Source organism: Lactuca virosa, chromosome 6, assembly GCF_052849685.1.
Source record: "Lactuca virosa cultivar CGN04683 chromosome 6, Lactuca_virosa_CGN04683_v6, whole genome shotgun sequence".
Taxonomy (NCBI): domain Eukaryota; kingdom Viridiplantae; phylum Streptophyta; class Magnoliopsida; order Asterales; family Asteraceae; genus Lactuca; species Lactuca virosa.
This window is the reverse complement of record NC_136431.1, coordinates 32,442,844-32,461,131: the sequence shown is the minus strand read 5'-3', so window position 1 is coordinate 32,461,131 and position 18,288 is coordinate 32,442,844. Positions and strand designations below refer to the sequence as shown.

At 37.7% G+C, this 18,288-nt stretch overlaps 1 protein-coding gene across 1 annotated transcript; it reads right to left on the bottom strand.

The window, feature by feature from the left end:
• Positions 1-425: 425 nt before the first annotated feature.
• On the bottom strand, positions 426-3,955 carry LOC145121427 (uncharacterized). Its single transcript, XM_079057174.1, has 5 exons — positions 3,088-3,955; positions 2,377-2,975; positions 2,098-2,153; positions 1,141-2,045; positions 426-1,063 (listed from the first exon to the last, which is right to left on the bottom strand). The coding sequence occupies exons 1-5, from the start codon at positions 3,953-3,955 to the stop codon at positions 426-428; spliced, it is 3,066 nt and encodes a 1,021-aa protein (XP_078913300.1).
• Between the last annotated feature and the right edge of the window lie 14,333 nt (positions 3,956-18,288).

Genomic DNA, 18,288 nt, shown 5'->3' with positions numbered 1-18,288 from the left:
CTTATTCGGGTCTAATTCGGTTCGGTTCGGTTCGGTTTTCGGTTCGGTTTGGGTTTTCGGGCCAAATTCTCATCCCTAGTTGGTATAAACCAGGTAATACCTTGATGCCCAAGACCAAACAAAGGAGGAACAAAAAAAACTGTGACATAAAGATTTTATTGTTGTAATTCTCTATCTAAACTAACGAATACATGTCCTTATTTATACTAATGAAAGCAGTAACCTAAACCAATACGTAATACTTGTTAAGCAAGCAGACAACTTCCTAATCTAAAACAAATACTTAGAATAAAAAGGTTTTTCCCAAAATACCCCTGCACTCATAAATCAAATTAACCCAACAGTTTGTTATTGAAACAAAATTTTCACCCTCCATTATATGTTATTTATTTTTTTTGGGCTGATCTATTCAACAAGAAATCACCTTATACAAACTTCCAAGCAGAAACAGAAAAGATTGGTATGTCTTTCCAATCAATGAGCAAACACCTACCATGAACACGAATCGAACAACAACTCTCACAGTCAAGGCTGTCAATCAACAATTTCGCTTCAGATAACGACTCGGTGCTCAGTTCAATCTCCACCATTCCAAATCGTGCAAAATACGTCCTCCAAACATCAACACTAATATGTCGAATCGTGCGCTCGTCTCCATCAGCTGCCACAATATTGCGTATAGTTTGACCTAAAAATACAGACTCTGAAACCCTTCTGCTTGGATCATCGTTGGCTAAACAATAAGACATGCTGTCGAAAAGTGCACCATAGAAGAAAAGCGCTTCAATAAAACGATGAGAAAAGGCAGGTGAAGTATGGTTTGCTTCAATTTCAGCAATCACTGTTATACAAGGATTAATCTTTCGTATCACACCCATTAGATATTCAAGATCGTTTGGTTTCACGATTAGGCCTGATAAAAAGACTGGCGCATAGACTGCAACCTCTTCATCATCATTGAGTTCGAGAAGATCTATGTTGAGATCTAACACGTCAGCTACCATAACAATCTTGAAAGTAAACGGGATGTTCATCGACTTTGCAAAATCATCAAGACGCCTTCCTGTAGAAACCAAAAAACATGTTTAAATTTTAGAGAAATGGAAAACATTATGTTGTAAGACATGATGTAGGAGTTACCGGTATCTTTTATCTTTGATTCGGCTGTTGTACCGATAGCAGTAATCTTGACATGTTCAAGATGCCTGTTGTACTGAGTGGCAAGAGCTTGCAACATAGCTATATATTTCATACCATTCCTGATTTGGAGATCGATTACATGGATTTTTCTTGCTTTTTTTACGTTTTCGATTATCGTATCAACCACACTAATTTGGCAAATACGCGATAATGGATGCCTGTGATGAAATGATGTAATGCTTGCATCAACGCTCATTAACGCTTCTTGAACATCAAACATATGAAACTTATCAAGTCTATCGTGAGCGGCTGTTCCAGTTTCACGGTTTATTTTCTCACGGATTGCTTCAGAAAAGTAGTAAACTAATCTTTCGATGGCATTTCCTTCGGCTGAAGAAGTGTAATTGCATGATTCAATGAGTTTGGTTGCATGGTCAAACTGCCGTTGACCTGTTTTCTCAGCGGAATCAAGAAGAGTAAGCAGAAGTTTGATGTCTTTAGCTTCATCATCCGATAGCCCAGAGAGTGAAAGTTGACTAGCTTCGGATATTTTATCATTTTCTGAAGAATGAGTATCGATAAACCACTGTCCAGCTAGCCGAATTTTTGCATTTGTCGAGAGTTTTTGGCCTTTCAACTCAGCGGATTTTGGTGCACTATCTTTAAGAATCCCAACAGACACAATGGGCGAACCTTTCTCATAGTTGTTCGATTGGACAGGTGTCCCCTTTACGATAGTTTGATCAGGTTGAGAGGCAACATCGATAGAAACACTCTGTAAATCTTCCGAGTCACCACTGAGACATGGTTCCTGTTCATCTTTTCTGAGTTCCTCAAGCTTGGAAGAACGATCATCATCTTCAGGTTTACAGATATCCAATTGCTTGGAAGGAAACATCACTAACCTGAATGCAATACAATCACGAATCTTGCGATTAAAATACAGTTGAAATGTACAACTGGATAGTAACCCTGTTATCGATTTCTTCAATGCCAGTTAGATGCCAATCAGCCTGCTTAAAAGGACAAACATATCAGATCGGATGTTATCATTATAATAAACTTTATTAAACCGTTTGTCAACAAGAATATATGAAACACAGAGTTTACAAGAAATACGATAATGTTTCATTAAGGTTACTAAACGTCAACAAGAAACTACAATAAACTTTTTGTTGGTTGTGTTTGAACTATCTGTCATATAAACTTCCAAGCAGAAATAGAGAAGATAGATACGTCTTTCCATCCAACAAGGAAGCACCCACGATCAACAAGAAGCGAACAAGAATTCCCACATCTGAAATTATCGATCAGCAACTTGGCTTCATTCAGTGTCGCATCACTCAATGCTAATTCCAACATCCCAAATCGCTGAAAGAATTTCCTCCAAACATCAACGCCAATGTGTCGAATTGTTCTCTCATCTCCTTCAGCTGCCACAATATTTCGTATACAGTGACCATAGAATACAGACTCCATAACCTTTCTGTTCAGATCATCGTTGCTCAAACAATCCGACACACTGTCGAAAAGTGCACCATAGAAGAAAAGCGCTTCGATGAAACGATCCACGAAAGCTGGTGAAGTATGGTTTGCTTCAACTTCCGTGATCACCATTACACAAGGATTGATCTTCCGAATCTCCCGCATAAGATATTCGAGACTGTTCGGTTTCACAATTAGGGTTGATAAAATGAATGGCGCGTAGACGGCAACCTTTTCGTCTCCATCAAGTTCAAGAAGATCGATATTAAAATCCATTATATCAGCTACCATAACTATCTTGAAACTAAGTATGATGTTCATCGTCTTCGCAAAATCAGCAAGATTCTTACCTGCACAAAGGCGCCAAAGATTTCAAAATATATATACACCGGAAATATTTTGTTAACACAGCGATTAGAGCTTACGTACAGGTATCTTTTATCTTGGACTCCGATCTTGTACCGATAGCAGTAATTTTGATATGATCGATATGACATTCACTTTGACTTGCTAGCGCTTGCATCATAACTACATACTGCATTCCTGTCCTAATCTCGAGATCAATTACGTGAATTTTTGTAGCTTTTGTCAAGTTTTCTATTATTGTATGAAACGAACTGAACTGGCAAACTTGCGATAAAGGAACTTTCTGGTGAAATGCAAAGATGCATGTGTCCACGTTCATTAAGGCTTCTTGAAGATCAAACTGCATACTTTCAAGTCCATGACGTGCGACACTACCCAATTCGCTGTTTATTTTCATTCGAATAGCTTCAGAAAAATAGTAAACCAATCTTTCGACGGGGTTTCCTTCATTGAAAGACATATTGCTGCATAACCGAATGAGTTTTTTTGCTTGATTAAACTGTTTTTGACCCGTTTTTTCAGCGGAAGCTAGAAGGGTAACCAGAAGTTGGATGTCTTTAGTTTCATCATTAGAGAGCCCAGAAAACGAAACCTTAAAGAGATGGCTGAGTTGGCAGATTTCATCAGCTTTTGAAGAATACGAATCAATAAACTGTTGTCCAGCAATTCGAATTCTTTCAGGAGTCGACAGTGTTTGCTCATTTGCCTCAGGTTCTTCGCCATTACAGCTTAGAACATGAATCTTTTCGCCATTCATTTTTCTTGATCTGCTTGAGAAGTCTTTAACAATTCCAAGTGATGCAAAAGGGTTGTCCTTTTCATCTTCTTCCAACTGGAAATCTGTAGCATTTAATGTATTTTGACCAGGTGGTGAGGTGAATTGGAAACAAAGGTTATCAAGATCTTCAGAAGAATGATTCTCCTCTGCAAGTTTTGCAATATCAAATTGCTCAGAATGAAACATCGTTATAATCCTGAATGCATGAATGTGCCAGTTAAAATACATTCTAGATTCATGCCTGTAAACAATCTCTAGCAACATGATAGTAACAGGTCGATTAGTTCAATGTGTTCTAGATGCTAATCAGCCTGCTTAAAGGGTAAAACACATATCTTTAAGATAAAAATTTCCTACCGAATCAAAGTAGAGGTCAAGTACGGCAACCAATTGAATAAAACTAAAAACGCTAGTGTAAACATCTATATGTCACTACTAGAGATTAGCCGATGGAAAACACCAAATAGTATACATTTATTAGAAATACCTGTACTTTAATAAAATTACAGTTTTCAAACAATAGCCGTATCTAATTATAAAAATTACAAGCAATTTACGAATACAAGTGCCATTTGACCATTTCTCTCTTTCACCCTCTCTAATACTGCCACACCACCACCAAATATTCCAAACTAGCAAACACTGTCACTCTCCACTATCAAAGAGATGACCGCCACCACCGGAAGAGACGAACCGCCACCGCTACTAATTTCTTGATCATCTTCTCTGCACATTGTCTGCTTAATTACTCTCATAATTTTTTGGTTGAATTCGTTTATTCTTTTGTTGATGTTTGATTTTTGTTAACTCTTTATTTGTGGGCTTGTCGTAGATTGATTACATCAATTATGTATTTTTGTTTATACGGATTTTTAATGGTAATGACAAATTAAATATGGTCTTATTTTTCTTACTACTTATTTTTCTAACCATATGAAATGATGATAAATGTCTTAAAATGATTTCGTAATTTTTGAATTTAACTTTAATGAAATTTCAAATATCCTCCTATATAATGTTGCTACTTATTTTCATACTTGTATAAATAATGACAAGTGCAATCCATCAATTTCTCTTTGATAAACTGTTTTGATTTTGACATTTGTTTTAATTTATTGAGTATGAAGATGGATAACAGAAGGGAGGAGGATTTTGATTTCTCTATTTTGATTAACCCTTACAACTTTTAGATACTTCGTCCGTGATATTGAAATTACAATCTTGAGCGGTAACTATAGATTAGAATAGAACTTGTCGTTGTACTTTTCTTTGATTGTGACGAAGTAGAGATGGTGGAACAATTACTACATCGTAATAAAGTGTGTTTTCTGTTTATGGTTTGTTCTAAAACTTAAAAAATGATTATGTGATATCTGTGAGGGAGGGGGAAGGGGACGAAATGATCACAATATTCAAACACAAAAGAACATACTCTACAAATTACTTAGTCGAACTAAATCTTACAATCCACTACATTTGATGTGTGATTTATAGATATATTATAAATTTATAAAATGATTTATCACAACTGGACTAATACACACCAGACATTATATCAAACACTATAGGAACACGTATAATTTTGATTATGAAATTAAAACTATTAATTAAACTATCGAACAAAAAAATAAAAAAGATATTTGTTTAAATTCAGTTATGTTATCAAATGATTTTTCCCATAAACTTCAATAATGCATTCCACTAAAATATATGCAATACCAAAGATTAAAAGGCTAATACAGTAGACTTATAACTATACATAGGCTACACATTAATATAATACAACATAAGTACACATATACATAAATTTACATAAATGATGATAATATTCAAACTAAAAAGAACATACTCTTACATTTTATTTATAGTAACTATTTGACCTATTTTTTTTTTGAAATGTGGCCCATGACATATTTGGCTCACGATGGGAGACTTGCTCTCCAAATTACTTAGTCGAACAAATGCTTACAATCCATTACATTTGATGTGTGATTTATAAACATATTATAAATTTATAAAATGGTTTATCACAATTGGACTGTTAAACACTCTAGGAACGGGTATAATTTTGATTCTGAAATTAAAACTATTAATTAACTATCGAACAGAAAAGTAAAAAAGAGATTTGTTTAAATTCAGTTATGTTATCAAATGATTTTCCCATAAACTCCAATAATGCATTCCACCAAAATATATATAATACAAAAGATTAAAGGGCCAATAATGTGGGCTAACTATACATAGGTCACACATTAATACAATACAACATATGTGCACATATACATAAATATACGTCTAACAGCCCCCCGTAGTTCGAACGGGAGGTCTCGAACAAACATTGAGACTGGATCTGAAGTCAAGAAATAAAGTTGAGGGAATCCCTTTGATGAAGATGTCAGCATACTGAGATGAAGATGGGACATGAAGAACACGAATCTGACCCATTAAAACTTTGTCTCGCACAAAGTGAATATCGATATGTATGTGTTTGGTGTGTTGATGCTGAAAGGGATTGGTGGAAAAATAAACGGCACTAACGTTGTCACAGTACACAAGAGTAGCGGAAATAGGTGGATAATGAAGCTCGCAAAGTAAGTTACGCAACCCATATGTCTCGGTAACTGCACTTGCTACACCCCGATACTCGGCTTCGGCACTTGTGACATCCCAGAATTTAGGTTATAAACCGTGAAGGATTAAATTATAGTAAATCTCGTAAGTTTCTCAACTGTGAGGGTTGAGGACTTGGAAGGAAAAAATGGTCTTTTGCCCAAATAGGGATTATAATTGGCTTTTAGACCCGTTAAGTAGAGTATTACCTTAATTTCTGATTTGGGTTTGGTTTGTGGATTTGTTTAGCAGGAGATACTTTAGCACCAACGGCTCGTGTGAGAGATCTATTTGTTTACCAATCAAGGTGAGTATCTTGACTCTACTCGTGGGTCAAAGGCACCAATGCCAGCCTACTGGATTATGTTATGAAGGAAGACTATGTGGTGGGCCTTGACAAATGTATGAAAGACCTGGATATGGCTCCCAAAAAACTGTACGCAAGACTTGGGTTTGGACCCTGACAATTATATGGAGGAGGCTAGTTGTCTTTGTGATACTGCATGGTAGACCAGGAGGTGACTCTTGGCACTTGTTTGTGAGACATGGGTTTTGGCCCCTGGCATGGCAAGAAAAGGCCATGATATGGCTTATAGAATGATAGTAATTATAAGACTATGGTTGGCACATATCAATCTCTATTCTATGCATGGTATGGGTTATTTTAGGGAACTCACTAAGCTTTGTTCTTACGGTTTTATGTTTATGGTTTCAGGTACTTTCAGTTCCAAAGGGAAGGGTCCGACGTGACTACACAACATCCCCCAGAGTTTTCCTTATTGGTTATTTGTGATTTTCACTCTTATGATTAAATGATATATTCACTTTGATTTCTTTTGGAACAACTCATTTGTATGGTTTATTATTTTAAAAATGAAAATTTTACTATGAATTTTTTTGGGACGTTACAAGTTGGTATCAGAGCTTTGGTTTGAGGGATTCCGGCACACTCTCGGATGTGTCTGAACTCAAACTGAAATTTTCAAAAAGATTTTTATAAAGAAAATGAGTGCGATGTGTGCAATTAGCCAAGCTCAAGTAAGTGATTCCCAGAATACCCATACATGATGTTATGTTATATGTTATGAGAATTGCATGCTATATTAGGGCTAAGGATCTAATCAGGATTACATGACAGAATGCTAGGAGAGATGTATTTGTATGCATGTTGATTGAGCATTTAGAACTGCATGCTAGTATGGATTTCAGATGATCGGATAGAATGACTTGATTAGGTGATGCACTGATTTAGATTTCTCGATGCCTGAACGTTGCTTGCTTTGTGCTTTGTGGGACTCATACTGTTGTGAGTTAATTACTTCATGAATATATTAAGTTACATGCTGTAACGGTTAAATAATCTCAGAGTGGTTGCTTTTGCCCTATTTCTCAACTCTCGTCTAAGTGTAACCGTTATAGGGTTGAATCTTTTAGTCGAAGGATTATCTATGCTTTGTTGCATGTAATTGTATTAATGAAGTAGTTAGCTGACATTAGTATAGGTCCTTCAACAGCTGATGGTAGGATGGGGTGAGGAACCTATGAGAGCCTAGGAAGTGTTTTTGTGGGTTTGGATGTGTTGTTTAGCCGTTACTTGGAGTACCAATTCGAGAAGATAACTTAAAGGATTCGGGGTAATTCTTGAGGAAAGTATGGATAGGTGTGGAAGATAGTATTGGGCCCATACAACGAAAAGTATACGCTCCATACTCGAATCAAAGAAATTCAAGGAAAATCTAGGAAGCCTGTGGAATGAGGAGTCTTTGCGTATGTTCTGATCATTGTATTACTTTTTCATAATGTTAACGACATGATGTGGAGTGGGAGGCTCAAGATCTGGTTCCAGTTTGGGCTCTGTTACCGAACTAGTTAATGAGGGATTACATGAGTTCATCGCATCAAAGATTATGCGAGTTATCCTTGATGCAACCCTGATGATGTTCAGGACGATCACAGAAGGGATTAATTAGATGATAGAGGATCGCCTTTGAGCCTATCAAGCTGAGATGTTCGTCGGGCGGTATAGAGCCTGTACTCTCACGTTTAAGGAATTTCGAGGATTTGGGGCACCAGATTTCTTCGGGATAAAAGACCCTGTTTTCTCCAGGCATTGGATAATGGACATGGAGTGTGCCCAGATGACGATCTTTTTCCCCGAGGGGTCGAAGGTGAGGTTCACTACAAGGTGTTTGAGGGAGCGAGCCCGATATTGGTAGGAGGAGGTTGGATATGCTCGGGGAGCACCAACTATTGAGGCCATGACTTGGCCTGACTTTGTGATGCAATTTCGAGCGGAGTTTGCACTGGCTGTCGAGGTGCAATAGCTGACGATGGAGTTTCAGGATCGGCGCCAGACAACTAAGACCGTGGTGGAGATCACCGCCAAGTTTAGGGAGAGTGCTTTGATGGTTCCACAGTATGCCGCAGACGATGAGATGAAGAAAACTTGGTACCACGACATGTCGAGGGCAGATATTAAGGAGTTTGTTAGCTTTCAGCTTGTCAGACATTGGAGGACATGATAGCTAGAGCCCGAGAGTGGAGATTAACTTGGAGCACCTCTCAAAGAGGAAGGAAAAGTAGGTGCAAAGAGTTAGGGATCATATGAAGATACCCAAGATTTCTGATCATCGGTCGAAGGAGCAGTAGGGTCGAGGTCATTGCGGTGCATGCGAAAAACAACATGATGGGATATGCTGATCTAGGGGAATGGGTTGTTATGAGTGTGGCGAGATTGGTCATTTCAGTAGCGATTGGCCCTAAGTATCGAATTCTATATGTTTCCACTGCAACCAAGTGGGCCACAAGAAGGTTGATTATCCGGGATTGAAAAATGGAGCGGTGCGTACACTAGCTCCAGTCACTCTGAGGATTACTAATGTCTGCGAGGGCAGAGAGGAGGCTCCCACAGTGAGGACCCGAGCATTTCAGTTGTAGGCCAAGGAGATTCTTGTTCCATCAGTTGACGTAGCATGTATTTCTTGTATTCACTTACTTCATGCTCTTATTACTATTTATGTCTATGATTACGTGATTGCGTGTACGAGATGTTATGTTCGGTTTAGTTAAGTCTCCACCTAGAAATTAGAATTTCCTTATGATGGTTTAGTTATTATATTTCAAGAATCTTCATATGCAATTTTTCATACTCAGAGCCGTACTTAGAGGGTATTTAGCTGAGCCGGTTTAGGGCTTCAATGTTGGAGACATCGACCAAACGACGGAGCAAGCCTTAAGAGGGAGACACTACATGTTCTGCTTGCAGAACCAACCGCAGATTTGATTTTGGTGGTTCAACAAGAAGTTTGAGGAATCTGCAGTGTGAATGTATTGAATTTGAATGCATGAATCGTAGGGATCTTCTGTGATTGCGATGTAGGGAAAGACTAGTCTAATCACGGGTGTAAGATTAGTTGTTAAATTTATACCATCAAAGTGTGGTCGATTACATGTTCGAATGGGAATTGCTCCATAGTAAGTAGGTTGTTGGATTGGTTACTTACACGTCTCGATAGTTGGGTTATTCGTTCTTCATCATCCGTTTAATGTCACTCGAGGTTTTTAAGTTGTATTAGTGGAAAACGCTTTGAGATATTGATTTTTCTTGAGATATTGGGGTATATTCATCTGGTTTTGGGTTGTGTATATGCTAGGTCGGCTGGTCAAGGAACGACAGTTTCTGTAAGCTCAGGTTGATGATAGCTTTGAGTGGTGAAATTGTAGATGGCTTAGAAACTCGAATGGGTGCGAGATTAATATGGTACAAATGATTCCTAGTGGGGGAGCATTGCTTGGGATTAATGGAAATATTCCCAATGCGAGTCAACTTTGAATGACATGCCAATGGCAAGTGGAAAGCTAATTCTAATCGTGGAACGAGCCAAAATTTCTGCAAGGAATAATGTTCGTTGGGCGCTTGTAGTTAGAGAAGAAAGGTTGGGAACCAGGTTATCTCGTCTGAGGACAAGAAGCTTCATTAGTGGGGTATGTTGGGTTCGTTCCTAGTCTCAGGTTGAGGGTTGTGTTAGGACCTCTCTGTATGTTCTTGTTTGATAAAGGCTTTCAGGTTCGAAGCATGACCCGAATGCATGATGGGAATCGACAGATTGGAGTTTCAGCTTGTAGTGATTCATGGCTGAGTATTCTCGTGGATAGTTGGCAAGACCATGGGTTGGGGACATGGTAGCATGGAAGTGTTTTTAGACTATGGAGTGGCCTGTAGCATTCACTATATTGATAGCCAGTGGTAGAAGTATTATAAGACTGCAGGGTGGCCCGTAGCGTTTATTAGGATGGTAGACGGTATGTGAGTGTTGTAAGATTGCGGGGTGGCCCGTAGTATTCACTAGGATGGTATACAGAAGTGTTGTAAGACTTCAGGGTAGCCCGTAGCATTTGCTAGGTTGGTAGGCAGTATAGAAGTGTTGTATGACTACGCCATGGACTGTAACATTCACCAGGTCGTTGAGCAGTTGTGAGAGTGTTGAGAATCTATGATTTGGATCATATCCTTCACTAGGTAGAATTAGAACATTGTAGGAAGGGTTGTGAGACTATGGAAGGGCCACGACATTCATGGGAATGAGGAAGAATGTAGGTCGATTTAGGGTCGGGTGTGATGTAAGACTATGGCTGGGCTGTTAGCATTCATGTAGAGTGAAGTGGACTATCTGATGTTTGTGTGTTGGTCAGTTATGTTGGCCCTGGTCGGAACAGGAGGGATGCTGGATCCGTGTTGGCAAACAGACTAGGTTAGATTTTGTTAGATTGACTCTCGGTTGGAGTCGCGTGTTACAAATGTGTATGAGGCTATCAGCTATAATAGTCAGTTGGAAATCTGATACTTCAGTTAATTAATAGTTTAGAACGAGACCAGAGAGATCTCGGATAAATCAAAATGCAAATGCAGTTGAGCAGAATGTGATTTTCTGTTGGTATGGAACCAATGATTGAGACTAGTGTTGGGAGTAGCCTTTGTTTTTGAATGTGAGGTTTCAGCAGTGATAGATGGTCAGGGATTATGTTTTCCAGTTATTAGCAAGATAATTCAGGGTTGGAAGGGTTTCGTTTGGTTCGGGTTGCGAATTTGAGTCTTTATGGATGTGGGATGAGATGATTTTGTCTGTTGGGAATTCAGACACTGTTTAGGGTTTTCAGTTTTAGGGTAGAGTAGTTGGATCTTCTTTCGTTGGCTAAGGACAAAATGATAGGGTTCATTTCTTCTTCAAGATGAGTGATTTTTGATAAGAATGGGATTTGATAGGAGTATTTGAAGGGGTCGACTGGTGTAGCAATGGAGGTAGTAAGGAATGATTTCGAGGATGAAATCTAATTTATGTGGGGTAGAGTTATAACACCCTCTTTTAGGTCATTTCTTAATTAGGGGTTGTTGACAAAATTCTATCATGAAAATGCTTTGGGCTTTGGGAAAGTAAAGTTGGACCTTATTAAAGGTTGATAACATTGGTTGTGAGATCTAAACCCTTCATTTCATTTATATGCTGGACCGAAGGGTGGAAAGGGAAAAACTATATCTCGGGTTTCATGCATGGTTTAGGGTTTTAGTTTGATATCTGTTAACAAAAAAAAGTAAGTACATAGGAGTGTGTGGATCTTCAATGCCTTTCTATGCATATAATGAATGCCGAAAACAAAGTTGAAATGAAGAAGCTATAGTTGCTTGAAGTTTAGCTGGAAATGAGAACTTTACACGACGCATGGCGTAATGGCTGAAGGGTGGAAAAATTTTAGTGGACTATGCATGGTGTAGCCTATGTTACGCATGGTGTAACTACATTGAGTAAAAACCATAATTTCAAGTTTTTGATCTCTGTTTAAGGACTCTAATTTTCTGGGGTTCTTATTATCATCAACCTCCACCCTTTTGATCCTACAACTTGGAACCCTAGCCATCTTGTGATGATTTTAAAGCATTGGAGTGTTTTCTTGTGTGTATTGTGAATATAGAGGTCATTGAAGGTGTGCTTGGGGAGTCCAAAGCTTTTAGATCTATATCGTACCCTTTTTCAACATCCTCCACGAGGTATAAAGCTTGAACCTTGATGATTCATTAGATAGATCTAGCTTGTTATAGGATTTATGAGCTTTTTGGTCCCTTGATCTTGGGTCTAGTGAGTATGGGCTACTCCAAACCTCATGAGTGACAATGTCTAGCATTTTTAAGCTTATAGAGTGATGAAAATGGGAGATTGATCACTCCCATCCTTCCATGCATGAGTATTTGGGCATTAGAGTGCATTTTGGACTTGAGATTTGGTTTTGTTTTCTTTAAAACATGCAAAGGCATAAAGTTAGGAACTTTATCAATCTAGATGTTTAATAGGACCAGATCTGAGCAATAAATCATTGGTCTATATGGATTAAGAGCTAAAAATAGAAAGGGCTTAATAGCGTAGTATGTTGGGCGTACACTCAATGCGCATGGCGTAGACTGAGTACGCAGGGCGTAAGTTCAATGCCATTGACCGTTGAAATTTTGACTTGTTTAACCCTTGGTCAACTGTGAGGGGTTGAGGACTTGGAAGGGTAAAGTGGTCTTTTTCTCGAATGGAGATTAGCATTGGCTTTTGGATCTTTTAAGTAGAGTATTACCTTAATTGCTAATTAGGGTTTGGTTTGTGGATATGTCTAGTAGGAGAGACTTTAGCACCAACGGCTCGTGTGTGAGATATATCCATTGTACCGTTCGAGGTGAGTCTCATCACTATACTCATGGGTTGAAGGCACCAATGCGAACCCACTGTATTATGCCCACTGTATTATGTTATGTAGGAAGAGCAGGTGGTGGCCCCTTGCAAATGTATGAAACACCTGGATATGGCTCCAAAAAAACTGTATGCACGAATAGGGTCTGGAACCTGGAAGTTATATGTAGGATGCTAGTTGTCTTTGTGATACTGCATGGCAGACCAGGAGGTGGCTTTTATCACTTGTTTGAAAGACTGGTGTTTTGGCCCTCGGCTTGGCAAGAAAAGACCATGATATGGCTCATGACATGATAATAATTGTAAGACTATGTTTGGCACATATCAATCTCCATTTTATGTATGATATATGGTATTTTAGGGAACTCACTAAGCTTTGTTCTTACGGTTTTATGTTTATGGTTTCAGGTACTTCCGGTTCAAAAGGGAAGGGCCCAACGTCACTACACAACGTCCCCCACAGTTTTCCGCATTGGCTATTTGTGATTTTTACTCTAATTTTTAAATGATATATTCACTTTGATTGGTTCTGGAACAACTCATTTTTATGGTTGATTGTTTTAAAAATGAGAATTTTAATATAAATTTTTGGGACGTTATAGCGTAAGACACATCAGGGCAAGTACATGTCATTGCATACATAATCGATCCTATAGCCAAAGCATATGGGACTCGACTCATGTCAACTATCTCTTCATATGTATTGGGGCTTTGAGTCTTACACAACTTAAATGAACAAATATTTCTCCTTTCTTGGAAACCTCCATACTGAAATGCTTCACTATTTTATTCAAATATGAATTCTGGCTAATACCAATATGGCGATTCTTTATACGCCGATGAATTCTGATATAAAGAATATAGGTCGCTTCCTCTATATCCTTCATAGTGAAACACTTTCCTAGCGAAGACTTAACTTCTTGCAAAGTTGAAATGTTGTTTCCTATAAGGTGTATGTCATCAACACACAACACAAGGAAGGTCACTATACTCCTACTAGCTTTGAAATATACGTAGGACTCATCTTCAGTTATAGGGAATCCAAACTCTTTGACTTTCTCATGGAAGCAAATATTTCTGCTTCGAGATGCTTGTTTCAATCCATAAATCGACTCCTTAAGCTTACACACTTTTTCAGGATACTTGACATGTACAAAACCCCCCTTGCTGACTCATGTAGACGTCCTCCTGTAACTTCCTACCGAAGAAAGCGATTTTAACATCCATCTGCTACATTTCATATTCACAAAACGTAGCTATAACAAGCATTATCCTGATAGACTTTATCTTAGCTACTGGTGAAAATGTCTCATCATAGTCAATCCCTTGGGTTTGAGTAAACCAATTAGCAACCAATCTAGCTTTGAAAGTGTGTACTTTCCCATCCATGTTATCCTTCTTTTTAAAGATCTGTTTGCACCCGAATGTCTTTCGATTAGGTATATTATCAAACAATTTCCACACTTGGTTATAATACATGGATTGAATCTCACTGTAGATCACCTTTTACCATTTAGCAGCCTCAGGTCCTGCCATTGCTTCCTCATAGTTAGCAATTTCATATAAATTTACCAGTGTACGATCACTGATAAACATATCACCATCTATAGTTATATGGAAACCATAGAACTCAGGTGCCATGCTAACCATACTGGATCGATGAAGGGGTAATGAGTTGTCAAATGGCTTAGCTGGAATTTCTTCCTAATGTTAAATGATAGTGTTGTTTGAGGTTCCTTCATTGGTTGAATCTTGAATTTCTTTAAGATCAATAGCACTCCCACTGTCCTCTTTGAATATGAGCTCTCTCTCGTGAAAAACTCCTTCGAGCTACAAAGACCACATTCTCACTTGGTCTGTAAAACAATTATCCAAAGGACTTTTGTGGGTAGCCAATGAAATAACACTTCTCGACTCTGGGTTCAAGTTTGTCGTGAGTCGCTCATCTTAGGAGCACTTCACAACCCCAAACCTTGATATGTGCGAGGAAGGGAGCTTTCCCTGTCTACATCTCATGAGGTGTTTTGGCAACCTTCTTTGTTGGAATTAGATTCACGATATGGGCGGCTATCTCTAAGGCATACCCCCAGAAATAAATAGGAAGAGAAGCTCGAATCATTATGGGCCGTACAATATCTAGTAAGGTTCGATTGTGCCTCTCAGCCACACCATTCAATTCTAATTAATTTCACATTAATTTATTAATCATATAAGTTAACAAATCAATCATTTAACAATTTATCTCATATTAATTTTTTTATCACATAATAAATTAACAAATCAACTGTCTATTTCCTATTAATACATTAATCACATAATGTATTAATAAATCATTTTCCCATAATTTCCAATTAGTTTATTAATCATATAATAATCTAATAAATTATACTTCACTCTCCTTATATCAATTCTAGCTATTTCTGGTCATGAGGGCAACAAAAAAAGACTTCGCTTCTAATTACAAGAATATACCAATTTAGTTACTGGCTTAAACACCTTAATCTAACAATCTTGCCCAATAAACAAGAATCACATTCAACATATGCCCTTAGATCAAATTATTCCAATACACCATCCTTTTAGAGTTGGGCAATGCATTTCTTGTTTATGTTCCCAGGACGAAAATGCCACAAGCATGCTTTGTCTACACCATTAGACGAATCAATATGAAACACATTATTGCCTAGGTTATCAACACAAGTCGCAGTTTCATACACACCACTACATGGTAAAGCTTTAAGCATAACGCCACCATTTTTATGAATAGAAATAGATCCAATGTCATTATCAAATGAATATCTAAAACCTTGTCAGAGCAATACCTGAAATGAAATAATGTTCCGCGTCATATTTGACGAATAAAAGCAATTAAACAAATCAACCCTAACACCACTATTGATCATAAGTTCATAAGTCCCAATCTTGGTAACAGGTGAAGATCGTCTATTCCCCATGATTATATTCCACCTTCCATGCTCCACTTCCTCACTTTCTCTTAGCCCCTGCAAATCAGCACAAATATGGAAACCATATCATGTGTCAAGGAACCAAGAATGAAAAAGTTGTGTATTATTGAATTGAATAGTGTAAATACCTAAAGAGGAGGGCTTGATATTTCCAACTTTCAAGTCCTGCAAGTATTTTAGGTAGCTTCTTCTCCAACGACCCTTTTTTGCACAATAGAAGTAAGTGGCCTCTTTGGGATCATTGGTCATAGGGGCATCAAAGTTAGGCTTTGTCTTGGACCCACTACTAGACCCTCCAGTATGGGCCTTTCCTTTCCAGCTGGATTATGAATGAGCCTTTCTCTTTATCCCATTACTAGATCCAATGGCCAGGACAGGAGCACTCATTATAGAAGGAGCATGATTTTTCTTCATCCCTGATTCATCAGTTTGTAAAAAGTTGTGGATTTGGGTCAATGTCGTCTCCGTGTTGTTCAGATGATAAATTAGAACAAACTAATCATAACTTGGAGGCAAAGAGTTAAGCACCATGTTAATGGATAACTACTTCTCAAACGACGCATTGAGCTTTTCCAGCTGCTCCACATACCTATGCATTCTCTGTACATGAGCACATACAAATTCCCCTTCCTTAAGCTTGCTTTCCATAAGAGACTTGACCACTTCGTAGCGTTCTTGTCTCGCTTTCTTGTGAAACTATTTAGCAAGATCAATGCACATTTCATAAGGTCAATAGTCCTCATAGAACTTTGCCAGCTTTGGTACCATTGTGGCTATCATGATGCAAGCGACCTTAGTGGCGTCATTGGAGTGTTTGTTATAGGAAGCAATTTCCTCAAGAGTAGCGGTGGAATGATCGATTTCAAGAAGAGGTTTTTCGAGAACGTATTCCTTATTCTCATACCGAAGATTCATTTTTCTATCTCTCATCCATTCCTTGTAGTTTGGACTAGTTCGCTTCTATTTTGAAAAAATCGAGAGTATAGTGAAGGTCGATTGGGGAGTGGTAGTTAGAGCGATAGGGAGATCACCTATTCCAGACATCTATATAAAGAGATATAGTTTTTAGTTACTGTTATAAATCCTTAATATGTTAACCCAAAACATATATTCAAGGCTAGGATCTAAAATACAATTCACAATAAGGAAAGGGATGCCGTAATCTAATTGCGTATTTATCAAGGTAGGTAATACAAATTTATCAATTTCAATATAAAATGAAATTCCTAGATCAATTGAGTATCATTCAATTTTATCAATGTCATGTTTAATCTTAGATTATACTCTTCAATTTGTGACTGCGATGCCGAGATCACAAACAAGATGTGAATAACCATGCAAACTCGCTAGACAACCTCGATATCATTTATCATCTCAAATTGATGTGCTAGTAAACTATACACGCTCCATCAACAATGATAAGTTTCGATTTTCCATCACTCAACATTATAGTCCCAAATTAGTGTGTTGGTGAACCACACATGCTCCATTAACGACTTATAAAGAGTGATGTGTGTTTTCATGGAATAACATACTCTTCACATTTTTCCTAAAGTAACTTGAGTGGGATTTTTATTAAAGTAGGTTCTAGTAATTTATAGCAGTATACTTTTAATGAGGTTATGTCCTATCAAATTCGTTCGGCTAACAACCCTACACTAAACAAGGGAACAGTGGGTCAGAGTAGACACCCATTCAATGGTCATTTTATAGGCATTTTCCTTATACCCCCTTATAGTACGGCTTCATTAAAAAGCATCACTTCATCATCGAAAATCATATAATTATAAAACGTCATTTTCCTTTTGCGGAGAACCTTTTCAGAACAACTTATCAATATCTCATTATTAATTATTTTACCAACATTTCAACCTTTAATAAACAAATTCCTTTTCAACCACTTTGTATAAAATATACAATTAGTACTTACAGAAAAAGCACATAGCATGTTGAGGAACATAAAGATCATCAAAACAACTCATAATATATTTGCAAGTGGTGGTTGTCGATGCCAACAAAATAAATACCCTAAATATTACATACTAAAATAGTGTATAATGGTAAAGGAATTGTATCCACAGAGATTAGTTCAATTTTATAACTCTATGATAATCATGTTATACGAACACTTATAAAACTAAAATAAAATAAAATTGGGGGATTTTGATCTTTTGAGATGCTTAAAAGAAAACTAGAATTACACTAAGATTTTAAAACA